General features: G+C 53.3%; 6 protein-coding genes across 6 annotated transcripts; 4 read left to right on the top strand and 2 right to left on the bottom strand.

Moving 5' to 3' along the window:
* Window positions 1-802: 802 nt before the first annotated feature.
* Window positions 803-2617, top strand: J4E79_006544 (uncharacterized protein; the record flags this gene model as incomplete). The annotated part of the gene is made up of 6 exons (XM_049355414.1): window positions 803-978; window positions 1177-1586; window positions 1640-1761; window positions 1827-1851; window positions 1904-2159; window positions 2581-2617. The coding sequence occupies 6 exons, from the start codon at window positions 803-805 to the stop codon at window positions 2615-2617; spliced, it is 1026 nt and encodes a 341-aa protein (XP_049210087.1).
* A 794-nt stretch (window positions 2618-3411) lies between these two features.
* On the top strand, window positions 3412-4250 carry J4E79_006545 (uncharacterized protein; the record flags this gene model as incomplete). Its single annotated transcript, XM_049355415.1, has 2 exons — window positions 3412-3769; window positions 3835-4250. The coding sequence occupies 2 exons, from the start codon at window positions 3412-3414 to the stop codon at window positions 4248-4250; spliced, it is 774 nt and encodes a 257-aa protein (XP_049210088.1).
* A 1892-nt stretch (window positions 4251-6142) lies between these two features.
* On the top strand, window positions 6143-7101 carry J4E79_006546 (uncharacterized protein; the record flags this gene model as incomplete). Its single annotated transcript, XM_049355416.1, has 4 exons — window positions 6143-6185; window positions 6244-6891; window positions 6938-7023; window positions 7072-7101. 4 exons carry the CDS (start codon window positions 6143-6145, stop codon window positions 7099-7101), a joined length of 807 nt encoding a protein of 268 aa, XP_049210089.1.
* A 542-nt stretch (window positions 7102-7643) lies between these two features.
* On the bottom strand, window positions 7644-8684 carry J4E79_006547 (uncharacterized protein; the record flags this gene model as incomplete). The annotated part of the gene is made up of 3 exons (XM_049355417.1): window positions 7644-7655; window positions 7804-8321; window positions 8369-8684. 3 exons carry the CDS (start codon window positions 8682-8684, stop codon window positions 7644-7646), a joined length of 846 nt encoding a protein of 281 aa, XP_049210090.1.
* Window positions 8685-16312: 7628 nt separating this feature from the next.
* Window positions 16313-18660, top strand: J4E79_006548 (uncharacterized protein; the record flags this gene model as incomplete). The annotated part of the gene is made up of 2 exons (XM_049355418.1): window positions 16313-16649; window positions 16700-18660. 2 exons carry the CDS (start codon window positions 16313-16315, stop codon window positions 18658-18660), a joined length of 2298 nt encoding a protein of 765 aa, XP_049210091.1.
* Window positions 18661-22777: 4117 nt separating this feature from the next.
* J4E79_006549 (uncharacterized protein) lies at window positions 22778-23260 on the bottom strand (the record flags this gene model as incomplete). Its single annotated transcript, XM_049355419.1, has 1 exon — window positions 22778-23260. The coding sequence occupies one exon, from the start codon at window positions 23258-23260 to the stop codon at window positions 22778-22780; it is 483 nt and encodes a 160-aa protein (XP_049210092.1).
* Window positions 23261-25987: the final 2727 nt, after the last annotated feature.

Below are 25987 nucleotides of genomic sequence, written 5' to 3' on the forward strand. Positions count from 1 at the left end.
ACATCTATTCCATCCATTGAAGACTCTTCTTCCCCACCTCAACTACTACCATTAGGCCAATATATCTTGCGGTGTTCTTATCGCATCAATAACGACTCAGATCTCTACCTATACACTACGCGACACGCAGCACTTCTGACATCCAGTCTCGAACTGGAAACCGCACAGTTGCTGTCGTTGCTCTTTCATCCCAGTCTTCTCTTTTCATGTCTTACGTTTTGAGACTGTTTATATCCGCATACAGTGTACAGATTGATAGCGACGCGTGCCCGAAACTTGGGTATCAAGGGCTCGCTACCACAGCTCAAGCCTGCAATCAGTGCCTCCGCACTCCGCTGCAATACCAGTGTAATCATTACATTAGGATGTGGCCCTGGCCTGGTACTATGTCTTATCTCGAGGATACGCGTTCGAATCCATTCATTCGAAATGTTCCGCTATCTGTTACTCTCCCTGCATGTCCCTATCCTAAAAGCTTTCCTGGTACACCCAAACATCTCACCCACAATTTCGACCATGCTTTGCATGGCAGGCGCTCGTTTGGCCCACATCGTTTCACGGTCTTCAAATTGAGCGAACTGCGCCCGTCATTACATGGCCATTAACGAGCTCATAACTGCGCTCACGCTTGCAGCATTCCAGACTGGTACCGTGTCGTGACAACGTCAGCTACTACGATTGACCGACACCTGTCATCCTTTGATTCCTTACTCTAACCTCACTCTCCGTTCTTCGTATTCCACCGGCCCTCTTTACGACAATATCCGCGCGACTGCAGAGACAGCTTAAGCGACACAAAGCCATGGCTAGGCACGCAGTGGAGAAGACGACACCGGAAGAGCCTTTGGATGAGCAACTGATTCAGTCCCAATCGACGCCGTCGGCGGACCTCGAAGGACAGGCTGCGCCAGCTGAAGAACAGGATGTCTTTGGTAACGAGGAAGGCGCTGAGATACAGTACAAGACGTGCAAGTGGTGGTAAGTACACAGACTACCTGATGCTGTGTGCAGTGTCACTGGACGAGGTTTAACGGTACTTTGGTGCTTCTCGGCGTACGGCATGCATCGTTCGCTGGGCATGAGATCCTTCTTTGAACTATCGCTGACTTTCAGCTACCAGGAATGTCGGCACTCGTAAGCCCCTCGTACCTCCACACCATCACCACAATAACATAGTCAAGTTATGCTGGCAGAGAATGTCTCATTAGGCGTCCTCGCCCTTCCTCAAGCGCTTGCGATTCTCGGCCTCGTCCCCGGTCTCCTCTGCATATGCTTCCTAGGCATCATCGCTACATACACTGGCTATCTGATCGGCGAATTCAAGCTGGCTCATCCATCTGTAGCGAACTACGCGGATTGCGGCATGCTTATGAGCGGGCCAGTGCTTCGCGAGGTGCTTGCTGTCGGACAACTACTAGTTCTGATCTTCATCATGGGGGCGCACATCTTGACCTTTGCGGTCGCGATGAATGCGATGACTGACCACGGCACTTGCACTATCGTCTTCACTGTCGTCGGACTGATCGTCTCCTTCCTGCTAGGATTGCCCAGAACGTTCAAGAATATCAGCTACTTTAGCTACTTTTGTAGGCCAAAGGATCCGATCGCTTCATGTGAACTCACGACTGACACATTTCAGCTTGCGGTTCCATCATTGTGGCAGTTACGGTAACCATGATCGCGATTAGTATCCAGAAGCCAGACATGGGGAACATCGTTGCTGTGCGACCTGATGTACCACTCGTCAAAGGACTCGCACCCGTGAGTTATACCCCATGTACGAACTGCATGAGAGACAAACGCTGACTTCGTACACCCATCTTTAGGTAATGAATATCGTCCTAGCTTACAGTAGGTTATTTCCCGTTCTGTGGTCATAAAGAAGTCTGCTAATCTCATACAGCTGGACACGTCGCTTTCTTCTCGTTCCAATCCGAACTCGAAGACCCTCGCGACTTCCGCAAAGCTCTCATCTTCGAGCAGGGCATCGCAGTCACATTCTATATGCTCATCTCGGTCATCATATACTACTACGCCGGGCCTCTTGTAGCCTCACCTGCCCTTGGTTCCGCGTCCCCACTCGTCAGCAAGATCTGTTTCGGCATCGCGCTGCCTACAATCATCGTCGCAGGTGTAGTCAATGGCTCTGTAGCCACTAAGTACATATACTTTCGCGTATGGAAGGGGACAAACGTAGCATCTACTAACAGCTGGAAGAGCTTGGGAAGTTGGGGCGCTATATGTACAGGCGCATGGCTGGTAAGCTGGATCTTAGCTGAAGCAGTGCCGAACTTTAATTTGCTGTTGGGATTGATCGGAGCTCTCTTTGGAAGCTGGTTCAGTTGTAAGTCTTTACCAACACGACACTCTGTGAATAATCGTAGGTGCATTGACTGACGCATGTAGATGCGCTTCCTCCACTGATGTGGCTGTGGCACAATAAGAGGAACGGTAAGCTGTTCTCGTCGACTTCGCAGACAGCTTTTACCATCTTGAATATCTCTATTGTCATTCTAGGGATGCTCATCGTGAGTCCACTCCCCGAGGCGTTACAAGACGAGTGCTGACTCCCTGCTACAGTTTGGGCTTGGAATGTGGTCGTCTGGATGGGCATTGAACCGCGGGTCTGGGGGCAAGGTATTCTCTTGCGAAAATAACTGGCATCCTGTGAGCTGGGTTTCAGGAGGTACCAAAGATGCATAGATGTAGCGCATGAGCTGGAAGAGTGTTCTCGTGCTTTTCAAGCTCGCTGGTGGGCGTTATGGGGTGAAGAATCAATACGTAGGTTAATTAGAAGCGCAATTGTGTTGTAAATATCAGAAATCAACGCATTCGATATCAATTGTGGGCTTTTTGGGAGAATGTGTTGCTGCTGAACAGTAGCATCGCGCAAGGAAGCTATGACGCGCCGGGACCTGCACAACCGAGCGCTGCGCATCTCACGACTCCTCACTTCACGAGCCAATGACAAGCCTCTCCTACCCCAGTGCGCGTCCGAAATAAGCTGTTTCCCGAAGAAAAAGACGCAGGCTCAGGTAATCTGGCTAATATCGATGTGGACGGGAAATGCCAAGTGAGGAGGCTGGACGACCTGGCCTCGCTCGGGCTCACCACGATGCTTACGCTGCGTTTCCGTTGACTAGACGACGCAACATATTATAGTTCTTACTGAATCAGGCCGAGGATATCTTTCCCGCGAACTGGTAGGATTGTTCATATTGCGAAGGGTTGTACCACTGTTCCGCTGGTTTTCGTACTCCTGCCCTTGGCCAACCGTCCCACCTCGATTTCCACGAGCGCTCAAGCGTCCGACCCCGACCTCTTCGCTGCCCAATTTCCCCCTGATTGAAGTTTATACGTCCCCGCGACACTAACGCGACTGCGATACTATCTCGCGACTCCATTCTCAACATGCCCGTCGAGCTCCGTAAGCGCAAGGAAGCGCCCCCAGCGCCTGTGCGCCCGACGAAGAAGAAGGCGCCCGCCAAGGAGAAGAAGCCCGAGAGCGAGAAGACTGTCGTCGAGAAAGTCCAGGAAACTGTCACTGAGCAGGTCGAGGCTGTCAAGGAAGCTGTTGTCGGTAAGAGCAATGGCGAGTCTGCTGCTGCTGCGACCGGCCCTCCCAAGGTCGGCGACACAATTGACCTCGCGTCCTTTGGCGGAGAATTTGAGACGAACGATGGAGACAAGACCACGCTTGCAAAGCTCGTAGAGGAGAGCAAGGGCGGCGTCGTGCTCTTCACCTACCCCAAGGCTTCAACGCCAGGATGTAAGTCTCCAACCCCTGACATCTCCTTCGCGTTCACAAAGCAGCACTAACGCGTCCAACCAAAGGCACAAAACAAGCCTGCCTCTTCCGCGACTCCTACGACCCCCTCACCGCAACCGGCTACTCCATCTACGGCCTCTCAGCCGACAGCCCCAAAGCCAACACCACCTTCAAGACCAAGCAGAAGCTGCCCTACACCCTGCTTTGCGACCCTTCACAGAGCCTCATCAAGGCCATTGGCTTCAAGAAGCCACCGAAGAGCACCACCCGCGGTGTCTTTGTTGTTGATAAGGAGGGCAAGGTGCTTGCGGTCCAGCCCGGTGGGCCGGCGGCTACGGTCGATGTCGTGAGGGAGCTTGTGGATAACAAGGATGGCGTGCCGAGTAAGGGGGATGCGGAGAAGGCTGAGAAGAAGGAGGATAAGGAGATGGCTGAGACGGCTGGGGAGGTCGCTGATACTGCGGCTAAGGTGGATGGTTAGAGGGCTTAATGGAGTGCCTGCATACGTGTGTCGAGGGTGCAGAGCTGTTCCATGTCACTATCGCGGAGTTCCGGTCTTTGACAGCTTGGGAAAAGTGTGTGATTTACTTCATCGAATACGATTCCAGGTTTTGGCATATGTTGTCACTCTCAAATTCTCGCGACTTTGCTAATGCGAATTGGCTAGGTCAATAGAGCTTCGCGTCCATGAGGGCCTAGCATCTCTACTGCGATACGTCCGGGATAGTGGTCCTTATGCTTTTGAAAGAATCGTATGGATTAGAGCACTTTGTCTTGATCACAACGATGACGACGAGTACTCGGAGGGGCATTGTTTGGAATCAGATCCATGTCAGGGCCCTACGTAGGGAAGCGCATCGAAACTATCGCAATCGCAGAATGAATAGAGTGCGCCTTTGACTCAGACTGCTGTCTGGTCCTGGTTCGGGCTGGTCATTGAGATGGTACTTTGGTGTCTCGCAATCATACCGTATGGCAAAGCACAATTCCAACGACGGGCCCGAACCAATACCAGGACCTAGTCAGAGTCGAAGGCGCACTCGAGTTTTCGTTGATACATAGGAAAGCGACCAGGTCTCGGGCTCGCTGTGATCGCATATGCGAACCAAAGCGCACCATGGCAGATAAGACAACCTAATCGATGTACGCGCCATAGCGGACTGAACAGACGCTTTGACAGGTTCATGCGCCAGACACTGCCAGCTCATCGTTGCTGGTGACCGGTGGGCAGCTGGCTCGGATAGTTGCACAGCCCGGACGTTCGCCAGGAGAACGATGCTCCGCCAGAAAGAACCTGCATGTTAATCGATACATCAATACACGATGCACACCAATATCCTGGCACAGGCTCCCAAGCTTATTTGACACCGCGAACGCGAACAAAGCGCAAAGAGCAACACACTACAACATCATGATGCTCAATGACGTCGCTTGTACAAGGCGCTCGTCGAGGCAGTTTCTGATGATATCACGCACAGAGACCTATGTGCCTAGACGACAGCAGCTTCATCTTGCACTGCTGATGTTGTTTCGGAGCCACCGGAGGTGCAGTCCAGTACCATGCTGCGCCACAGCCTTCCACGAATCTGACCGTGTGTAGCGGCTGACCGGTGCAGCAATCAGGCTGCTTTTTTGCGAACCATAGGCTGAGCTTCTGTGGTTTGAAGACATAGGCAAAGTGTCTGTAATATGCATTTACCGTTTCCGGTGAGTTCGTCTTGCCCCACATGCGTCGAGTATTGGATCACCGTGCAGCCGGACGGTAGATTGAGCGTCTGACCGATTGCACAGAACGCAGGTTCTCCAAGGCAAACACTTTTGTTTCAGATCAGGCGTTATGTGTCGCTTGAGCCGAGTCTCCAAACGTCACAGGTCGAGTGGCTCAGTCGTTGTTCGTTGCATGAATAATACTGGCACGTCATAAATCTTGCATTTGGTATGAAGGTTGAACCGATCGCGATTTACAGTAACTAACGGGTATCCAGATGATATGAACGCTTTACTCGTGGAAGACATCTTCGTGATCCCTGGGCTTTCAGGAACTGTTTTTCACATCAGAGCAACGACATATGCAGATATGATACCCCTTGCACAGTGGCTGCGCCACCCTCCAAGGTCTAGGTCTGGTATCGAGGCGAGCCCCCAAGTGCGCGTTGTGAGCGCTGTCCGGTCGCTAAGCCGTCGCCACCGTGGCACAGCAAGCAGGCAGCCTGATGAGGCTCTGAAGTCTAAGTCCATTTAGCACAGCCTTCTAACTCCAAACTGCTATACTAGCCCTTGACCTCTGCAGCATTGCGTAATGTTCGAGATCGCCTTCCGCTTCCTTCTTCTTGAATTGTGATCACTACAGACCATCAAACCTCCACTACCAAAATGATCCAACCCAGTAAAGCCAAGAGACTGTTCTCTTCTCGCGGTGAGCCATAGAGTCTCGCAATGTGGATCGTTTGCTCAGAGCTAACATACTTTTGAAGGTGACCGTAACAAACCAATCAACCCGGCGCGTCCTACCCGGATCTTCAGTGAAGTGGACGAAGATTGCGAGTCACTCAAGAGCAAGAACAAATGGTACAGGCGTGCGTTCTCCGCAGCGTGTCCAAGATTCAAGCAACTCCTTTCGTCTCAACAACGGTCCAGCACATCGACAAGCGATGCTCCTACCCTATCACGCAAGCTCCGCCGGAGATTCACACCCGCAAGGCAGAACGAGAACTTCAAAAGGATGGTCGCTGTCTCCTTATGGGACGAAGATCGCCGTCAATGGTCAAAACCCAATCCTGGTATCGTTCTAGTGGACACGCAGAGCAAGTACAACTTGATCACTCTCCAATTTCTTGCGGAATTTGGGTTGGCACCGAGCCCCAGCTCCGAACCAATCAGCATAACCCTCAGCAACAATACCGAGGTGCCATGTCTCGGTCAGGTTGAGGCAAGATGGTACTGCAGCGATCCTCGAAAGGTCCCCAGCTTCCGACCCCGATTCGAAAAGTCGATTTTCCAGGTGGTGGACCTCGACACGTTCGAACTCGTTATCGGGAGTGATACAATCGTAGAGCTGGGGCTCTTGCAAGGAAACCGCGATTTCTTCGGTGCTTATCGGACTTTACAGCCTCGAGTCGATTGTACGTTCGTGACCGCAAACTGTGGATCGTTACTGACTCGAGACAGCTGCCACACTCGCTCAAAAACAAAGAGAGGCTGAAGAGAGACGCAAGAAAGAGAAAGAGAAGATGAGGCAATATGAACAGCAGCAGGTGAGCCGTCAAAGCTCTCGTTCATGGTTGCAATGCTGATTTGGACAGGCACAAGCAGCCGCGGCTCGGAGACCCTGAACCCCCACCCTAGGCATACTACACATACACGTATACATCCCGAACCGGGTCCTTCCGTACGCTCAAAGATTGTTTCGGTCGCCGATCCCAGTTGGCGTAGGGATAGTACGACAACGATGGACGGGGGCCGGACTGCGACGAGACAAAGGCGAAGGCTTCTTATGTTGAATGTTTTCTGGATTGCAAGTTGGGCTGAACTGACGCGGAGAGGGGCGAGCTATAACTGAACTGCGCCAACGGCTGAGTGGCCGGATGAATGCTGTGCCGAAGTTGGTGGCGCACGCATGCAGATGGTTTCAACGCATGCCGCCTGGCAGTGGTTTTCCTGCCACCCTATTTAAGGAAAAAACCAAACACCTAAGAGCCTATATTAAGATAAAAGCTTGCGAATTTAGTAGCCTAACAGCGACGTAGGCTTCTAGGTGTTTAGTTTTTCCCTTGTATAAGGTGCTGCAGCGTATACGACCGACACGAACTCTACCGAGGCTAGGCGAAGGTGCTGTGGGGTAATTGGTCACCAACACTGTTTCCTTTGGACATGTTCATATCTCCGTCTAGAAAGGATCGTTTCTATTTGCGCTTGAATTCAGATTAACCCTCCTCATCCTACCGTACTCCTATCAGACCCAACAAACACGACCTGCACCGCAGCAAATCTTAAGTCTTGTCAGTACGTGAGCAATGAGGAAGACATGGACATACGCACGCAGCTGTGATAGCAAAAACTTCGGCGCGTTTCGCATTGGCCAAACCCATCAAGCAAATAGAAACCAGAACATTGAACCCAGCAATGATCCCGAGTCGAGCAGTCATGGACTGAACGCGATATAGCACGGCAATGGACGCTATCGGTATGAGAGATGCGAGAATACTGGTGATCCAATAGGTGATGCGATAGATGGTGCTATCTTCGTAGCCGACCACTCCATGAATGCGCGAAGGTTTCTTGATGCGAGCACAGCCACACCTGAAGAGGTTGGTGATGGTACTTTCCGCAGCCCATGCGGAAAAGGCGTCCTTCTTTGCGCGCGGACATAGCGTAACCAGGTCCGGCTTGTAGGATTCTCGATGGCAGGCAGAGCCCCAGATATCACCGTCCTCTCCAGTCAACGCATTCTCGCCCATTTCCGTAGAGTGGAGATAGTTCTGGATGTGGTGGAGATCCCAAGTGCTAGGCCGAGGGTACTTGAGAATCTTGGCTTGTTGTGCTAACGCATCATCTGTCGTAGTCAGCTTTATGCGTCCGCTGGAAGATCTTCAAACACACTGTACTCTTTGAGCGTTTCTCTAATCTTCATGACCAATTCCAGTTGTTCACCTGTGCCGGTTTTCTCGGATTCACGGAGCCAGAACCAATTCAGTGCATGCACTTTCCTCGTTTCCGACGGATCAATGTGGTCGGCCAACTGCCGCTCTCGTAGCTTGTTCTCCAGATACGTGAGCTCAGCCTGCATGTACAACAGGTTCTGAGCATTGAGAGCCCCAAACCTGCGGAATATAGCGAGCTCAGGTAGTATCTCCATCTGCGCAGCCAGTTTCGGGTACCCTTTAACGAAACGATCAAGAGGATCTTGCGATGACATTGTTATTCTTTTGTGGCTAGATAGCCTTCATGCGTGGCTCCCCATATAGGTGTCGCTCATTGCGCCCATATATCTTGAACTCAGCAATCGAATGTGCGCAAGAGCCTCCACGTCATTCAACACACCATCAGCAGTCGGAAAGCCATGCGCATGAAGAGGGCAGAAGGACCTCTGGGTGAAGCTGCATACATCTGCAATGTCAAGCACCCCTCAGCCTGAGATGCAGGCATATTCGTCAGGCATACACATCGTTCATCGCTAAGTTATACCCACCCCTACCACCAATGATAAGCCATTTCTGAACATGAAACCTCGATTCTGAAGGATCGCTGCGAAGTCGATGGAAATCGTCGCTCGAATGAGTCGATATTATCTATCTTTCTGCGACTGAACAGACATTATCTGTGAAGGTGGAAGCACAAGCGAAAGTACTTTGGATATCGCAGAATGACAAATCAAATGGAAGGCCGACTGAGTAGGCAGCCGGGAGGACGCATCATGGCTACGTTGATGTATGTGAGATTTCAAGGTTTCGCAGCCTGCTGCGGCTAAGGTTGCTCATGCGTGCTGGCACTAGCACTAGTGGTTGCCTCCCGGGCGGCCCCGGGGGCACCTGCCAGTCGGGCCCCGCGTGCATCGCAGGCGGACTGCGATCAGTTCCACACTACACGAATAACACACCTGGAAAACCTATCTCTTCCACCCCATCTGTCGCTTCGCATACCGGAGGAGAGCAACTGAGATGAAAAATATGACCGTTTCGAACATCAAAATTTAGCTGACGAGGCTACACTTCAACACTGATCGGTAGAGGACATGCGCGGCTGCGCCCCGCTGATCACTCCAGGAACAGACAATGGTTGCCTTCTTTCAGGCTGTGACGCAAAAACATTCGAGATCGATCTGCCCCGGTGATTCCATTGCTTGTCGAAGGAACCATGACTGCGCCACTAGAGAGGAAATCGGAAATGCGGGCTCATTGGGTTTGACACGCCCAACAACGCCTCAGAGCTTCCATGTCGCTCGAGTTTGTCATATGCGCAGTCCTTCAGGGTCATACAGAGGTCCCGCCTGCGCAAAGAAGCTTGTGCCTGGGGCTATTGGTCGCTTTATAGGCGGAAGGTCCTCCTCGTGAAGTTCCTGGAGGACTCTATTATCACCATCGAAAAGCACACTTAGATCCAACTCGCATCAACACCACCATTGCATCGTCGCACAAAACACGAAACACGAAATACTACCCGCTACTTAATTGACTACGAACTATGTCTTGTTGGGGACTCTCTAGGTTGTTGTCATCTGGTGTGCGTTGCCCTCCACCGTCATCATTCATTGTTAACGAGATCTAGCGAAGACAACGAATCCCTCAGCCGGCCCAAATCGAGATCTGCTCTCGAACGAAGGGTAGTTTGGAAACCTGGGAGGTAGCTGTCCTCTCATGCGATCCAAATACAACGGAAAGCATCATATCACGGCCCATGTTGCAAGTACTGGATGTTCCAGTGCATACGAGCGAAAAAACGGAGTGCGTTCTCGCCAACCATCGAGGCGAAGGGGTGGAAGGATACGTCGACTTGACCTGGTGCTTCGGAAGCAATACCAAGCATATACAAGAGACCCGCTTTTGGGTGACGACTACAGAGAATCCCGCATACGATGTGGTACTGGGGCGAGGGGATGCTGAAAAGTTCGGTCTCGTGAAGCCGAGAAGACACTTCTGAGATGTCACTAATCCCAAGCGTATATCGCTTCGACACCAAGACTATCTCTTATTTCCTATCTCATCTTGTCGCCGCATAGATTCCTGTATCAGACAACAGACATGGTGGTCCAAGACGAACTGTAGTTCGCTGGCGTACCCGTCTTTGAGCCTCAAGCACGCCGAACTTCACTTCCAGGATAAAACCAGGGACTGATGAGGCTGTTGTCTTTTTCGTTTGTTTCCTAGCCTTGCATCTCATCTGCTGCTGTCATTACGGTTATGCTTCTGTTTAGTTTTGTATCCTCAGTTCGTAGCAATAACGAGTACTTTGAACGGTGTTTGGGCATTCGCTCGACTTATCAACAGGTTTACCCCATTGCTTTTGTTATTTCGACATGCTGATAACATGATGCTCACTGCGGAGAGAAGCAATGGGCATGGTAACGTAATGTCTATTTTCTTTGCGCATGAACTATTGCAGTATGCCTATTGTCGTAGCTTCTCTCAAGCGAAACGCGCCGTCACAACTCTCCAAGTCTTCCTTCTATGAAGGATGTATCTGCTGGCAACTGATACCCATGACTCACTTCGCTTCCCCCGCAGTGTTATGAAGCTTCATCCTTGCTATTGGATGATATAACTTCGACATCGTCTTCCAGAAAGGTCTCGACATAGGAGCTCTCACCGGACTGCTCGTAGGAAGGCGGTAGTGTAGGCCTCCTCACAGATGGGATCGAATAGTCGGGAACATCATTAAGGTCCTCAAGGCTGGTATTGGCGGCCTCTGCCTCCAGGTCATGGACATCTTAAGAAGTGGTCAGACACATGAATCATAGGCTCATTGCACATGACACGTACGAGTGGTGTGACGGCCTCTTAGGCGTCGAAGTAAGACGCAGCCAAGCGAATCATGATGGTGAAGACCAGCTAGGGTAGCAACGGTACTGAAGACACCAAATATACCAAAGCATATCTGCAAGGCAAGCTCTGTAGAGCTGTCTGCGTTGGACATGAGGTAGCTTATTGAAGAGGTACAAGCGACAAGAGGGCGAAGTAGGTAAGCAGTGAGGTAACTGAGACCAGAAGATAGTAGTAAGTCAAGTCACTGCAAGTACCAAAGATGACAAAGACTTAATTGGAACAGTTGCAAGCGGATGGCATCATTAGAGGACGTCCGTACCCTCATGATCTTATAGCATTTTTTCGATGGTACGTACTCTTTGGGCACCATGAAGATATCGCATGAACCTTTCTTCCATCATCATTGTTGGGGTACCTGCTCCCTTTTATGTTCGATCTGAGTCCGACGACGGGCGCTGCTATCGAAGAATCTCAGGCTCAAAGGAGCTGTTTGCGTCAGCGTGTCATGTAGGAAGAGAACAGAACACCACCTAACACCAACAGGGCGTTGAAGAGATGGCATGAAGCACCCAATGATCATATACATACCCACACTAAAACATCTAAACTATGAGTCCTGAAGAAACGATTGGATAGTACATACATCAAGAGAGTTTCCCGGTGAACAAAGTTCGTCAGCAGAGCAAGTGAGGCTCTCACCGGTGCGGAGAACATCGACATAGCCCAATACTCAGCTCACACAACATTAGATTTGAGCTCCAATGATGCTTGCAAGTCAAACAAGGCCAATCAAAGAAACGATCATTTCAGCCTCAGGCAGAGAACCTCCAGCGTGTCGAATTCAGCGCCCTTGCAGAATTCAACCTTGGAGGTCAATTGGACATGAAGAGGCCAGCGCAGCATTATGTCTTGCATAAATCCCTCAAATCAATATACTCATGATCCACACAGACCGGTGTTGAAAAGAGAAAACTACTCATGATCTTAAGAGAATACGCCTTGGGCTCAGCCTGCGGGGCTCCGCAGGATAATCCAATGCTGAGGCAAGATATCGCGCACAGTGGAAGAGGAGCACCATCATACACATCAAACGCATAGACTTGAAATACTAACAAATTGAATATACGGGTATCAAACACCTAGCTCCCCTCCCTCCCAGGCCTATACGGAATATACGCATCCCCCACCTCCGGTATAACCGCATTCCCATCAATTTCCACCGGCGCAATAGGTTTCCTCGGCACCCTCGCCAGTCCCGCAAGTTCCATTGCTTCACCCCCATTCCCCGGACTACTCAGCCCTACGTTAGAACTCCCATATGGCGGTGCAGTACTAGCCAATTTCTGACGCTCAGCTTCTGTAGCATCCATCTCGACATTCCATTCGGGAGTCTCATGTGGGTTTTGTGATGGGTTGGCGTAGTGGGCTGCGGTTGTGCCTTTGGGTATGGCGTGGTAAGCGGATGGGGAGTGGTTTGCGTTGTCGTCGATGGGTCTTGTTGGGTCGTCGTCTTTTTCATCTCCCATGTGCTTTGAGGCGAGGGCTGCTTTCCTGTTCTTCTTTCGCCGACGCCAGAGGAGGAATAGGGCTAAGGCTCCGAGGATCATGACGAGTGGGATGACGGTGGCAATAGCTGCTATGGCACCTGTTGAGATTCCATTCCCACTGCCATTGTTGTCACTACCACTTCCTCCTCCTCCTTGGCTTCCACTACTGTCGCTTGTGGATGCGCCAGTCGCTGTGCTTGAAGCAGTCGGGTTCACGCTGCCGGCATCACTAGGTTGATACCTCAAGTGCAACGCAGTAATACTCGGTGTCGCGCTTGCCGGCCACGATCCCCCAGCATATGTCCTCGATTCATTCTCTTCCGCATCCGCTTCTCCACATTCAACAACTGGGAAGTTGCCACTGCCGCCCGGTCGACATCCATCTCTTCCGTCTGCCTGAAACCCATTGGGGCAACATTGCAAACCAATCTCTCCATCTATCCACCTGTTATCACTGCCCTCTCCATTCGCGTCTGTTTGCGTAGCAACGGCCGTCCAAGACGCTGGGCATGCGGTGGCGGGCGAGTAGAATGCGGATGGCGATGGGTAGATATTCGATGTTACCCAGGGCATGCAGGCGGTGTTGATGCTGAAGGGTATCGGATCCTCGTCTTCTTCGGGGAAGACACATGTCTCACCCCATGCAACGGCGCCGTTGAGATTGCGTAGGGTAGCGCATGCTTGAGGTGGTGCGGTCGCCCATGCTGTGTCCCAAGTGTGTTGTAGGCTTCGCGATGTAGACGTCATCACGAAAGAGAGGAACTTCAATCCTCACCACAGCCACGGCTGTGTTGCTGGGCAATGTTGCTAGCCCCAAGAGTCAAGTAGAGATTGAAAGGACAATAATGCCAGAGAAAAATGGCAACGATGCGCAATGGCTTGACAGCAATTTGAGACCTCCGAAGACACGCCGCTGCATCGGGGGAATTAAGTACGTTGTTCCCAAAAGCCCATTCATCATCGGAATACATCACCAGGAACACAGCCTTGCCAGACCCACTTGCCGCATCTTGGACTTGTTAGAGGCGTGGTGGTGTGGAGAGAATTCGATGATTTCATTCGGTGGCAACGGGCCGGCAGTTCATGTCATAGGTTGCTGTTCCTGGGCAATCTTGGCAACTTAGCCTCGTGCAGGCTAGTTTGGTTGATCTCAGTGAGTTAGCGATCGATATTTGCCTCGGGCATGTACAGTGGAGTCTGTGTTGCTGCCGTTGGTGGAGAGGTGCCGGTTTTGGAGTGTGCAAAGGATTTGGCATAGCCACTGTACTCATCATCACGCTGCACCAGCGGCCTGGTAGTGAATTTTGTGTTCTATTTTTGAATTTCCGTTTATGTACAGATAGTAGTAGTGTGCGAAAGTTTGTTTCGAACGGATAGTTCGGTATGTGGTATACTAGATCACTTCTTTCGTAGGGTTGTAGGACTCATCGGCTATGCTTTGTAGCCAGCCTCCGCCAGACCCTCCTTCAGGCTCTCAATCGCCTTGGTGATATCCGGTCGGTTCGGATCGGTGACGCTGACACCCATGTGTCCGAAGCGGATGTACTTGGTTGCGATCTCCTTGTGCAGACCACCAGCGAAGATGACACCCTTCTTCATGAGGTTGGGCAGAACGTCCGGAGGTGTCATGCCTTCGGGTAGGTAAATGGCGGTCATACCAGTGGCCTGGTTCTCTGGCTTGGAAGCAAGCTGCTTGAGACCAAGATCAGCAACAGCCTTCTTGACCTTTTGCGACGCGGTCTTGTGTGCAGCCCAGTAGTCTTCAACGGGTCGGGCGAGGATCTGCTTGAGCGCAGTGTCGAGCGCGTGGATGAGTTGTGGAGATGGTGTAGCGAAGTAGGACGCCTTCTTGGCCTCGTAGTTTTGCATGACTGCGGTTTTGTTAGTTCCATTGATGTGCTTGTACTGGGGACTTGAGATACTCACTGGGCAACCAGTTCTTCCAGGAACCGAAGTAAGAAGTTGGCCGTGTCTTCCTCGCCTTGAACCTCTCAATCGCGCGGCCAGATACCATCATGATGCTCAGACCAGCTGGGCAGCCAATGCCCTTTTGTGAAGCCGTGATGACGGCATCAAGCTTCCACTCGTCGAAGCGGATCTCCTCGGAGCCAACGCTGCAGACACCATCGACTACGACCAATGTCTCGGGACTGACCCTGTGGACAAGCTCGCTCAATGCCTTGATCTCACTGAGCACACCGGTCGACGTGTCGACGTGGGTGACGGTCAGGATCTTGTACTCCTTCTCCTTCAGTGCCTTCTCCACCTCATCGAGCTGTGGTCGGTCGCCAATGGGCGCCTTGAGCTGTGTGGCCTTGACACCGTAGGTTTCGAAGCAGTCGGCGAACGAATCGGCAAAGTAGCCAGTGTGGAGGACGAGCACCTCATCGCCGGGCTCTACCAAGTTGGCCGCTACCTGGTCCCATCCGAGTGTACCAGAGCCAGAGATGACGAAGGGTTGCGCGGCAGGATCGCTGGACAGGAACAGCTTGCGCAGATTTCCGAGGACTTCGCTGAATGTGTTTACAAAGGGTTGGCCGACGTGCGATTCACTGATGAGGTTAGCAATTGCGAACAGCATGAACAGTAAATGCCATGAGGTGTCTTACCTGTAATGGCTCATGGACGAAAGTACGGCATCGTCAAACTCAATGGGCCCAGGAATGAGCAGGGCAGGGTGTGGTGCTTGGCTCGACATCTTCTTGGGTGGTTCCGGCGCAAGCTTCTTGACCTGCTCTACTTCCTTCTTGATTTCCTTCTTGGCTTCCTGCTTGAACTCCTCGGCCTTCTTGGGAGGTATGCGATTGCCTTGTTCGTCTTCGATGCGGGCGGTGCGTTCAGTGGAGAAGGGAGTGTTCAATTCGAGAAAGGGCTTCGAGTCTAAATGCTTGGAGATCTGTGTAAGGCGGGAGCCAGCGCGCGCACGAGGTGACGACATGCTTGGGCGGGGTTGAAGGCGGCTGTTCACGGCTAGGAGACGCAACCGCGGGGCTGCAAACATCCGGTGATCGGAGACGCGCGATGGATGAAAATGGCTTTGATAGACACGAACGGTTGCTGCGTTATGCCAATTGCGACAATGTGCGATTATTTGTTCGTGTTCAGGAGACGAGGACGCGTCAGAGAAAAAGAAAATTAGGTACTGATAGTAATGAGAGACTGGATGAAGTTTGGCAATGCGATTGGCAAATAAGGGGTCTATGGATGGCCGCTCATAAATTTACGGAACGAAAAGACACTTCTACACGCACGGATGCGGACCCGGGAGTTGCTGAATCGTGGGGTGCCACGGGTCCGCGATTCGGTCGCGTGGCGGGTGAACATGCGCTCGTCACGTGCTCGCGAGAAAACGGCTGGACTTTACTCGGCAGGGATGTTTGTTATGATCGGGCCCACTCTCGTGCAGCATCAACACTCGAGCGTCAACACGATACCAATTCGCTATCAATGCATCCTAGCAGCGCATAGATAGCTCGATACAATTATACGACAGTTTATTTGACGCTTTTACCAAGACGATGCGTGTCACACGCGCCCGCGCCCAACAGGGCAACGATGATGCGACCGACGCGACCGAGCGTGCACCCTTGAATCAAATTTCCTCAAATGCGTCGCCCAAGCAGACCCGCCACGATGACGAGGAGCTAGTTCCGAAAACACCCGCAAAGACGCCCGCAAAGACTCCAGGAAGGAAGGCAAAGGGCAAAGGCCGGGCGAAAAAGGGAAAGAAGGGCAAAGCGGCTGAGGAGGACGAAGAGGAGCAGACCGGAGCCGCACCTGAAGAGGAGCAAGCCGCAGATGAAGCGCCCACGAACGAACCAACTGGCGACGATGTTTCCAAAGACGCTTCCGATGGTGAGTTCGCAGCCGCTCCAGACAAACAACCGTGGACTAATGGCGTACAGGAGCCTCAGAAGCCCCCGCAATCACCGAGCGACCCGTGACTCCAGCGCCGCGATTGACACGCCGACAACTGGCTATGCAGGAGGAGGAAGCGAAACAAGCGAAGCTCAGCGCCCAATCACAAGAGCCAGAACCAGCGCCAGTTGCAGAGGAGGTGCCTTCGACTGTGGAAACGACCGCAGAAGCACATGCGCCCGAGGAGACATCGTCTGAAGATGCAACAACAGGCGCAGAAGAAGCGCAGGTTGAGAGTGACCCACAGGAATCGATACAGGAGGTTGAAGCACCAGCTTTGGTAGAGCCTGTAGAGGAAGCGCAAGATGAGCCCATACCGGAGGTAGAGGAGGCGCCTCAAGAGAAAGCCGATACTGTACAGACAGAGCATACTACGCCAGTGCCACGGATCGATGAGCCCCATTGCGAGGAGCAACCCGTCGAGGCAACAGCGACTGAGGAACCGCCTGAGGATCAAGTGCCTGAAGCTGACGCTGACGTCCCTACACCCTCAGTCGAAGTGAGCTCAGAACCGGAGCCCAAGACACTTGCAGCCGAGAGGCCCAGCGAAGATGCCATGACACCACTTAGGAGCCATACGTCCAGCCGACGAGCGTCGCGCAGCCCCTCGAAATCGCCGATGCGCCTGGAGGAGTCTTTTGGGGCCATTGACGCGCTTGAGGAGGCACTAGAAAACGTGACCTCAGTCACCAGCTTCAACCATGCGAATGAAGTGATGTCGCCCCAGAAGGCAGAGTTTCCAAAAGCAGCTACCACACAGACGATGCGATCGAAGGCACTCGGAAAAGGGCCAGTGCCTGCGCCTGCTGCCAAGCTATCGAGGACACCCAGCGTTGCTGTGCCTAAGAGCATGAAGCCAGTGAAGTCTGCAATGGCTCGCGCATCCAGTGTCCGCACAGCGCCTAACAAAGATGTCAGAGTAGATTCCACGGAAACAGTAGATTACCTTGCCTCGAAACGCCGGCCGATCAGTATGTCATTCCCCACACCTGCAGCACCACCAAAGGGCCGCGCACCCACAAAGGCCACCTTCCAGCTTTCAAGTAACGATGTTGTCGCCAAATTGAAGGCCCAAAAGGAGGAACGTCAGAAGAGAGAGACAGAGGGCGTGGTTCGCAAACCACGACCTATTAGCATGCCTCCTCCACCGAAGTCCGATAAGCCCCTGACGAAGCCTGCGTTTCAACTCCCTGGTGAAAGAATCGCTGAGAAGCTTAAGGCACAAAAGGAGGAGCGTTTGAGAAGAGAAGCCGAAGCACCTGCACAACCAGCACCAAAGCAGCGCCCCGTTAGCATCAGCATGGCACCTAAGCAGCGTCCTGTCAGCATCAGCATGGCTCCCCATGCAAAATCGACGAAAGCACTGACAAAGGCGACTTTCGAGCTCCCCGGTTCCGCCGTCGCTGAGAAGCTGAGGATTAAGAAGGAAGAGCGTCTGAAGCGAATGGAAGAAGCGGAGACAGCGAAGAAAGAAGCTGCTCTCAAGACACGACAAGCACCAGTGCGCAAGCCAGTGACCGTTCCCATCAGACAACAGCAACCAGGCGTTACCATTGCGCCTCCACAAGCACCACAAACCCAGACCCAGCTCCAGCCCCAGCTCCAGCCCCAGCCCCAAGCTCAACGTGCATCGTCGCTAGCAAGCAAGCGCAGCAGCATGTCTCTCTCGCAACCGCTGTCTCAATCCCGCTCCACATCGACTTCTTCAGCAAACCGCAACAGCGTCATCGTCCCCAAAGCCATCGTCACGCCCGTCGACGCCGCACAGCAGAAAGTCAAGGGCCGAGAAGTCTTCAACCGCGACCGCATGGAGAAAGAAGCCCGCGAGCGAGAGAGGCGCGAGAAGGAAGAAGCTGCCAAGCGAGCGCGAGCGGAAGCGGCAGAGAGAGGCCGTATCGCGAGTAGAGAGTGGGCTGAGAGGCAAAGGAAGAAGCTGATGGGTGTTTGAATGGTCTTGCGACGTGTGTTTCTTGTTCGGCTTCTTTCTTGGGGGATTCTGTTTGGTGTTTTGGATGTGGAGGGTTTTGGTATACTATCTAGGTCTTTTCTTAGTTCTTGCTAGGGTGGGTTTATCTTTTCTTTGGCGTTGCCAACTGTCATTACCTCGTCCTCCGATGGTCGACTGGAGGTTTTTCTTTGGAGTTGGAAGCACGGCGATTGCGTCTCGTCTTTTCCTTTGGCTAGGTGGGTTGAATACAGACCAGACCCGGTGTATTTCGTTTCCAGGGCCGCACCAATGCTCTGCTCTTATATTGTTCAACAACTTACAATTTGAGCCATACATCTTCGAGTGTTAGCTTCAAACGTTCAACATATGTTTTGTGTCCTCCAATCTGCCAATCTAAGTTTCCCGGTTCCAAGGTCTGGCCCGAAGTCCTTGACATCTCTGACAGCTTGGACATGCCCCTGACAACAGCATTCGAGAAGTCTCAGCTGGCCATGAAAACTCTTTACACAGTCTCATACCACTGAGTGTTTTTGCAGCGCTTGCGTCGGCACATGTACTTGCAAGTCTTGCACTTTGGATCTCCAATTAGCGCCATAGAGTCGGGCCTTACCATCCCACGCGGCTTTAGCAGCAAAATTACTTCCAAGGTTCTTGCGATTTGACTTCAAGTGAGGCAGCATCATCGTTGAACGGCAATGCATATGCATACTCCACCAGGACACTATCGTCAAGCGTCCGGTTGCCACCACGGCTGCTGCCCGACGGTCTGGTATTGGGCGGAGTCCCTTACCGCTCGTTTGTGCACATGGCAGCAAGTCTGTCCCATAGCGTCATCGTGTCGAGACACGTCGAAGATTGGGCACTTGTTCTGTACATTGCGAATACATCATGCAGAAGTCACGATTCGTCGCGGGTACATGTGCCGTGGCATCGACTGGCTCGGCACGCTCCTGGTCGGGTTTGACATCCCGCGCAGATCAATTGGCGTATGACTGACAGGTGAATGTGCGATAGGCATTGGAATGTGCGACATTGTGATGGTGTCGTGCGATCTCTTCGATCTTGTGTCCACGTGGGTCGAGGCGGTACTTTCAGCCGCACCGTTACGTCCAGCGTGTCAAGGAAGTAATGGAGAACAATGAAAGACGTTGCGACCCAGTCTACGCATTAGCTCTTGGGAATGCAGCCTCACATGTGTGTCAAACAAAAGCTTCTAGCTCGCGGTTCTCGCCAATTGTGCAGATATCACAAGGGATACCTTGACGTATCGAGATCTGATGCGTGGCGGCGCGTACCGAGAAACCCCGCAGAGGATGGAGCTACGTGCCGCCAGATCTTATCAGTCAAGCGCGAGGTCCGCGGCGTGCGCTTCACGGCCATTTGGGATTTTCTCGTGACGCCATCGTGCGCTTCATGTCGGCCCAATGCCGAGTCAGTTGTCGTCGTACCCACGCTTTCCTCGCGGCCAGGAACTGCTGGGAAAGCATAATGGCCCGAATGACTGAAATTGAATCCCCAATCTGGCACGATCCGAAGGGACGTGAAGGATCTGAGTGTTCCTGAACGGCACATGCGCCGATCAGAGATAGCTCGATAAGCGAGAATGTATGATAGGTTAGATATGATTTCCGCCAGATCTTGACAATATTGATGACGCCTGACACTGACAGATTGCACGCGTATTCCCGCGTGCCTGCATTTCGTTGCGAGTCAATTTTGGAATTGTCAGGGTGCGCGCGATGATTGTCAGCGATCGGTCCCTTGCATCGCGCGATTAGGGTCCAGATGCAGTGTAGATGGAGGTCACTCCTGCGTCTGTGACTTGAAGGGTTCCCGTTGTTCAGCCAAACACTAGGTTTTCCCCGGTTTATTGAGGATCAGCGTACTACAACAACAGTTTGGATCGACTGCCAACTCTGGCCGGAGCTTGCGCAATAGCAAGATATATTCAATAGCTTCTAGGCGAAGTCTCATGGGATGCGAGAGACCGTATTGAGTGCGTCGTCACGCTTTTCCGCGACGATCCTCGGAGATCGCGGGCAATCTGCACGTAGGCGAGGAGAACCAGTCATAGATGTTTTGTTAAGCCTTTTGCTTTTTGTCACACTCTGGTAGCGCGGCTAGACTCAGGGGGTCTCAAGGAGGCTCGACATGGGATTGTGCAACTCCGAAGGTATGTCGGGGAGTTGTTCGTTGTCTCCGAGCCTCGCCAACCCGTGGTTTTTGGCTGGATGCCTGAAGACCCGAACCTAACTTTACAGTAGCGGCTGCACCCTTAGCTGCCATCGCAACCGGAAGGGGAACCCAGCATTTTGTATGGATGCAAAACATCGACCAGCATCGGTCCTTTGGCTGGGCATGAGGTCTTGGGAATCTTTGACGCGGCCCGTGGCGGTTATCGATTCTGTGAAGTCGTCGGATCTCGGAACAGTTGACTATGCCCCAAGTGTAAGCGAGGTGAGCTGTGAGTGGTGTGAGTCTGAGATGGCTGCGTTCATGTCGTTCGAGCCGTGTGCGTCGCATGTCGCACACGCAGCGATGACCTAATGGTCGGAGTAGCAGGATGCCGCCGTCTCGCCATGGCCTGGACGGACGTCAAAGGGCAAAGCTGCACAAAGTGTTGACAGCTAATCCTGGGGCTCGCTTGCGAAGTGGAGCCGGATGAGCTGGCATGGCGGAAGAGGACCGTGAGAGCGTCAAGGCGCTGCTTGAGCAGATGGAAAATTCTTCGATGAGGCGGCAGTCGGGCGCTGCCGTGACAAATGCGCGCTGCGACTTGGACGACAGCGACATACGACAGACGACATGACGAAACAGGCAACGCGAGCATGGCTGGCCGCGTTGCGCCATCGTGACTTCCCCTCACCTTTGCAAATGCCGCATGACGAAGCGTGGGATGGGTTGCTTTTTGTTGCGCGCAGCTCGCATAACGACTGGCGGGATGAGCCCTGTCACCGGTAGAGACCCATGGCAAGCTACGGCCCGTTCACACAGAAATGCGGAGAAGCCAAGCAGAGACATGCCCACCTGCAGCGCAAGTCGCCAATGGCACGCCCCGGACGCGGCCGTGGGCATGCAGGTTGGCGTTTGAAGTGCTGGAGGGCCCTCTGCCCATACCCAAGGCAAGGGCGCTGCGACCAAGTGGGTGCTTCCTGCCTGCTGGAACCCGTGGACCTCTCAACAGCGTCCATGTGTGTCTGCTCGGTGTTTATCGCCACCAGCGATCACTTGCTGCGAACGTTGTTGAGTGTGGCTGACATCTGGATCATGCCTGAAGTCTGTGAAAATTCTTCCTGGCGAGCGTCGCACAGCCAGAGGCATACCGGTGGACAGGCCAGCCGTGCCTCGTCCTCGCACTCTGACCACGTACTGCGCAACATGCAAACTCTAAAGCGCCACGGGAATATCGAGAGACGCAGCACTGGGCCCGGCCGTGTCTCATCTGTGCACGTCTGAGAGGCTTGTGCTTATCTCGAGCCAAACACTGTGCCAAAGGGAGCCCGTCACGTGTTGGTGAGGGGTTGGCGCGATCTGCGTCGATAGTGAGACAGGATGGGGTTGGACAGGCGGTTGCGCGAGGCTGTCATCTGAGTATCACCGAGAACAAGTGGAGCAGAGGCAAAAAGTTTGTGTCTTGTCGCCATGAGTCTATGCCCATGGCCGTTGCGTCCATTTGAGACAGCTACTACTACGCTATAGCTAGAGCGGAAAACAGGCGCGACATTCAACGCCGGCCGAGTGAGAGGGATTCCCAACCGTCCTGGCCACAGTGGCCGTGATGCAATCGCATGTGCAGAGTGACCCCAGTCACCCACCCACGCCGGGGCAAGATGCTCGTAACAAAGACCCCTATACACCAAGGGGATATATAAATACTTTTAATCGTACACTGCGTCCACGTATGACAACAAAGGAAAGGGTACAGAACTAGAACGCAGCGCAACGGTGGTGGATATGCAGGTGTACTCCGTGGACCCATGCCAGCCTCGACCACCCTAGGTTGAGACTGATGCAAAATACAAGAGAACAGAGAGAAACCGAAAGAAAGACAAGACGTCTTGGTCGGGTGTCGTAATTGTCGTGAAACCAAACTCCAAAAGCAGCGGACTTAGCAAGTCTAGTACTGCGTGTACCGCCTCTTGACGTCGCGTGTTTGGTCAAAGGAGCGCATGTAGCTGTTGAGTTGGGTTGCCGCTTGTTGCGAGATGCCGGACTGGGACTGAGAAGATTGCGAGGCTAGAGATGATCGTGACGACGAGGGCGTCAGGCTGCGCTGTGGGGAGGGCCTCGTTGCGGTTGGTGGTGCGAAGTAGCTGCCATTTGCGGTTGGGTAGTAGTGGTACGGACTCGCTGGTGGCACTTGTGAACTCGAGGCTCCCTTGTATGCGGAGAAGTTGATTGCGGGGGCGAGGTAGAAGCCGTTGTTGGACGAGGACGAGGAGGACGCGGATGATGACAGTTGCGAGGGTGCTTGTGCTGTGCTGCCAGCCCGCTCCATGTCGACGAGGCGGCACGATTGGGAGCAGTAGACGCCGTTTTCAGCGATTTGGCGGTCGCAGGACAGGCAGAAGTCGTTGAAGCACTCCATCTGGGAAGCCATTGCGGTGGTGTGTTGGTGAAGTGGAGGTGGTGGTGGTGGTAGTAGTAGAGTTGATGATGATGGTATAGCCGCCGACGAGATGATATCGGGGTGGAGTGTTGGATGGGTGAGTGTAGTTGAGGTAGCTGGACTCAGGAGGGACGACTTGTTTATGACTGGATATGAAGAGTCTCAAGTGGGAGTCATGAGGTAGTTAAGTTGGTGAGCGGCAGGACCGTGTGGAGCAGCGGGAGGATGAGCCCCATATACTTAAGTCGCGCTCAGGCACTTCACGGCTGACCACCGACCACCCTAGCAGGCTTGGGTTGCAGGGTCCACGGGAGACGCACCCCTGTCGCCTCTCCACAATACTGATATTTGTTCGAAGCGCTGTAAGCCCGCACCCCTCAGCACCACCACCTGCACCACGCACCCATGCACTCCCTAGCGCCTCCGCCGAACAGGTCCAGTGCCATCCCTCGCCAGCTGCACGCTCTGCACGCTGCTTGGGCCACCACGGTGCTGTGCTGCCGCCATTCGCTCTGCCGCAGCGAACGACGGCCCTCACGGCGCTGTGAGCTGCTCGATGCTGCAGCCCGCAGAGCGTAGAATTTTCGGCCGCGGGGGCAAGAGCAGCCGGCTTGCGTAGTGAGCAGTGATAGTCGCGCCATCTGGTGACACCACCCTCCACCTCCGCCCGAGTTGCGTGATAGCAGCGCGACGCGAAAACGTCGCTCCATGACGGAATCCCCTCGCTAGTCATCTGCCCGGCCCTGCGCCGGACGCGCAGATGACTGACGTGCAAATCTAGGTACGAGGCTTCCTCTTGCAGCCATATGGCGGCGGGCCAGTTATCGGTTTCAGCAGTCATGAGCGCCCTCCCATGTCCCTCTCCCACTCCCTCTCCAATCCCATGCGGCCATCCACGACCATAGCCGAATCGCCTGCCCCAGCGTTAGGCCCGCTTTTCGCTATCTTCGGTGATAACACACGCCTCCCCAGAGCCATTATTTGCACGCGCTAGCTTTCTGTCTCACCCTCAGCCCTGCACCAAGTCAAATTCTTCCTCTAAGCCAGCCGCCTTCCGTAAGCCGTCCATCTGGCACACGGAGTGCTGAGGAACCATACTGATCCTCGTGGCGACGGACAGAAACCGCACCCACCTCGTCTTGACTAGTCTCGTCTTGCACCCGCATGCCTAATCACGAACAGCCTTGATCCAAGACGTTATCTCTGGCCTGCAAACCACTCTCTTCCACATACGGGAGTACGGCTACGGGTTGCAGCGGCGATCTTCAACACTATGCACGACACACCACCCTCAGAACTGCCGCCTGCTGAGCCCTTTCACAATTCCTCAACACAACTCCTCTTCAATTTCCGCGCGGCTCTATGCCTATTCCGTTGCCCAGACAGGCGCCTGGAGGACCTTGACGCCTCGCTTCTTGCTGAGCGCCTCAAGCCTCTTTTCCCTAAAAAGTCAGGAGCAGACCGACCTGGACTCATGGTCATGGCTTGCTGCCCCCATCGGGGGCCGGCGAAGGCGAAATGAGTATCAAACGGTAGTAGGAACGCATGTTCGCTTGTTCGTCTAACTGCTCATGGCTTGCGCAATCTGTGCAGTGTGCAGAGCAACACTCTTCCAGCTTCTCCAGCTCACACCAAGCGAGATAAGACGCTCGGTGCAGGCAACCGCACTCCTACCAAAGCATACATCCTGCAAGTGGCTGCAGCCTTCACAGTGTCCATGTCCAGACGGACGAATGACGAAGCCGCCCCCAGCTGCAAGTCACTTGGCCGACGTGCTCCAACACGAGCAGCCTGCATGACCTGCCAGAGAGACAGCCCCCACGCTGCTTTTTCCAAGGTTCCTGTACGACATGCCCTAGACAAGCCACCAAGCGAACTCTTTGATACTTACAGGCTTTCTGCAGGAACGGTTTGGCCTTATCGCAAGACCCTCGCGGTTAACGAGGTCCCTTGAAATTCACCTTCTCTAGTGTGTCTCCTTTACCATGACGCGCGATTCATGATACTGCAATCACGGGTGCAATTACAGCAGCGCGACCAATGCGGTACCCAAAAACAGATGTGGCCCGTGAAAGATGCCCTTCCCCACAGTAACCGCACGCACTTTGTGATTGCGAAAGATGGCGACATTGCCAGGGAGCGGGCCATGCGCTGCATCGCAGTAACCTCGAAACGGCTGTCAGCCTCAATAAACAATACAGCGTTGCACATAATCCTCAACAAGTATGCATCGACGATGCACTGCCCAGGTAGCAGCAGCGTTGATCAACGATATAGCACAACGTAATGCATCGAAGGCATCCAGACTTCATATATGCTAGAGTATAGCACCACTCGATTCCCCAATGACTATGCTGTGCATCGTTTACGCGCCCCAGCTGCAAGATGATGCAGGACGCGGCTTGTCCAATATTCGTGCGTCTCATGTACCTGTCCCCCATCATTGCCAACATCTGCAACACTATGGGGACCTTCGGGATGCAGAACCCCAGACCACTCGAAGGACCTTGCGAGATGCGACCTGCACCTTGTAGCAGGCAACGTCTCTCGAGCAGCAGGCGAATACACGCTGTGTAACTCGACGACAGGCGCCATTAATCTATCGTGAACGCGGCACGGAGCACCGACCGACTCTAGATTCAATAACGAGCAGCCTCGCCTCGTTGCTCGCTTGAACCTGGTGGTTATCTCCCGAGTTTGGCACTCTCCCGAGACATC

The sequence above is a fragment of the Alternaria viburni genome (genome assembly GCF_023758015.1).
Source record: "Alternaria viburni strain BMP 2772 chromosome Unknown scaffold_13, whole genome shotgun sequence".
In the NCBI taxonomy this organism is placed as follows: Eukaryota; Fungi; Ascomycota; class Dothideomycetes; order Pleosporales; family Pleosporaceae; genus Alternaria; species Alternaria viburni.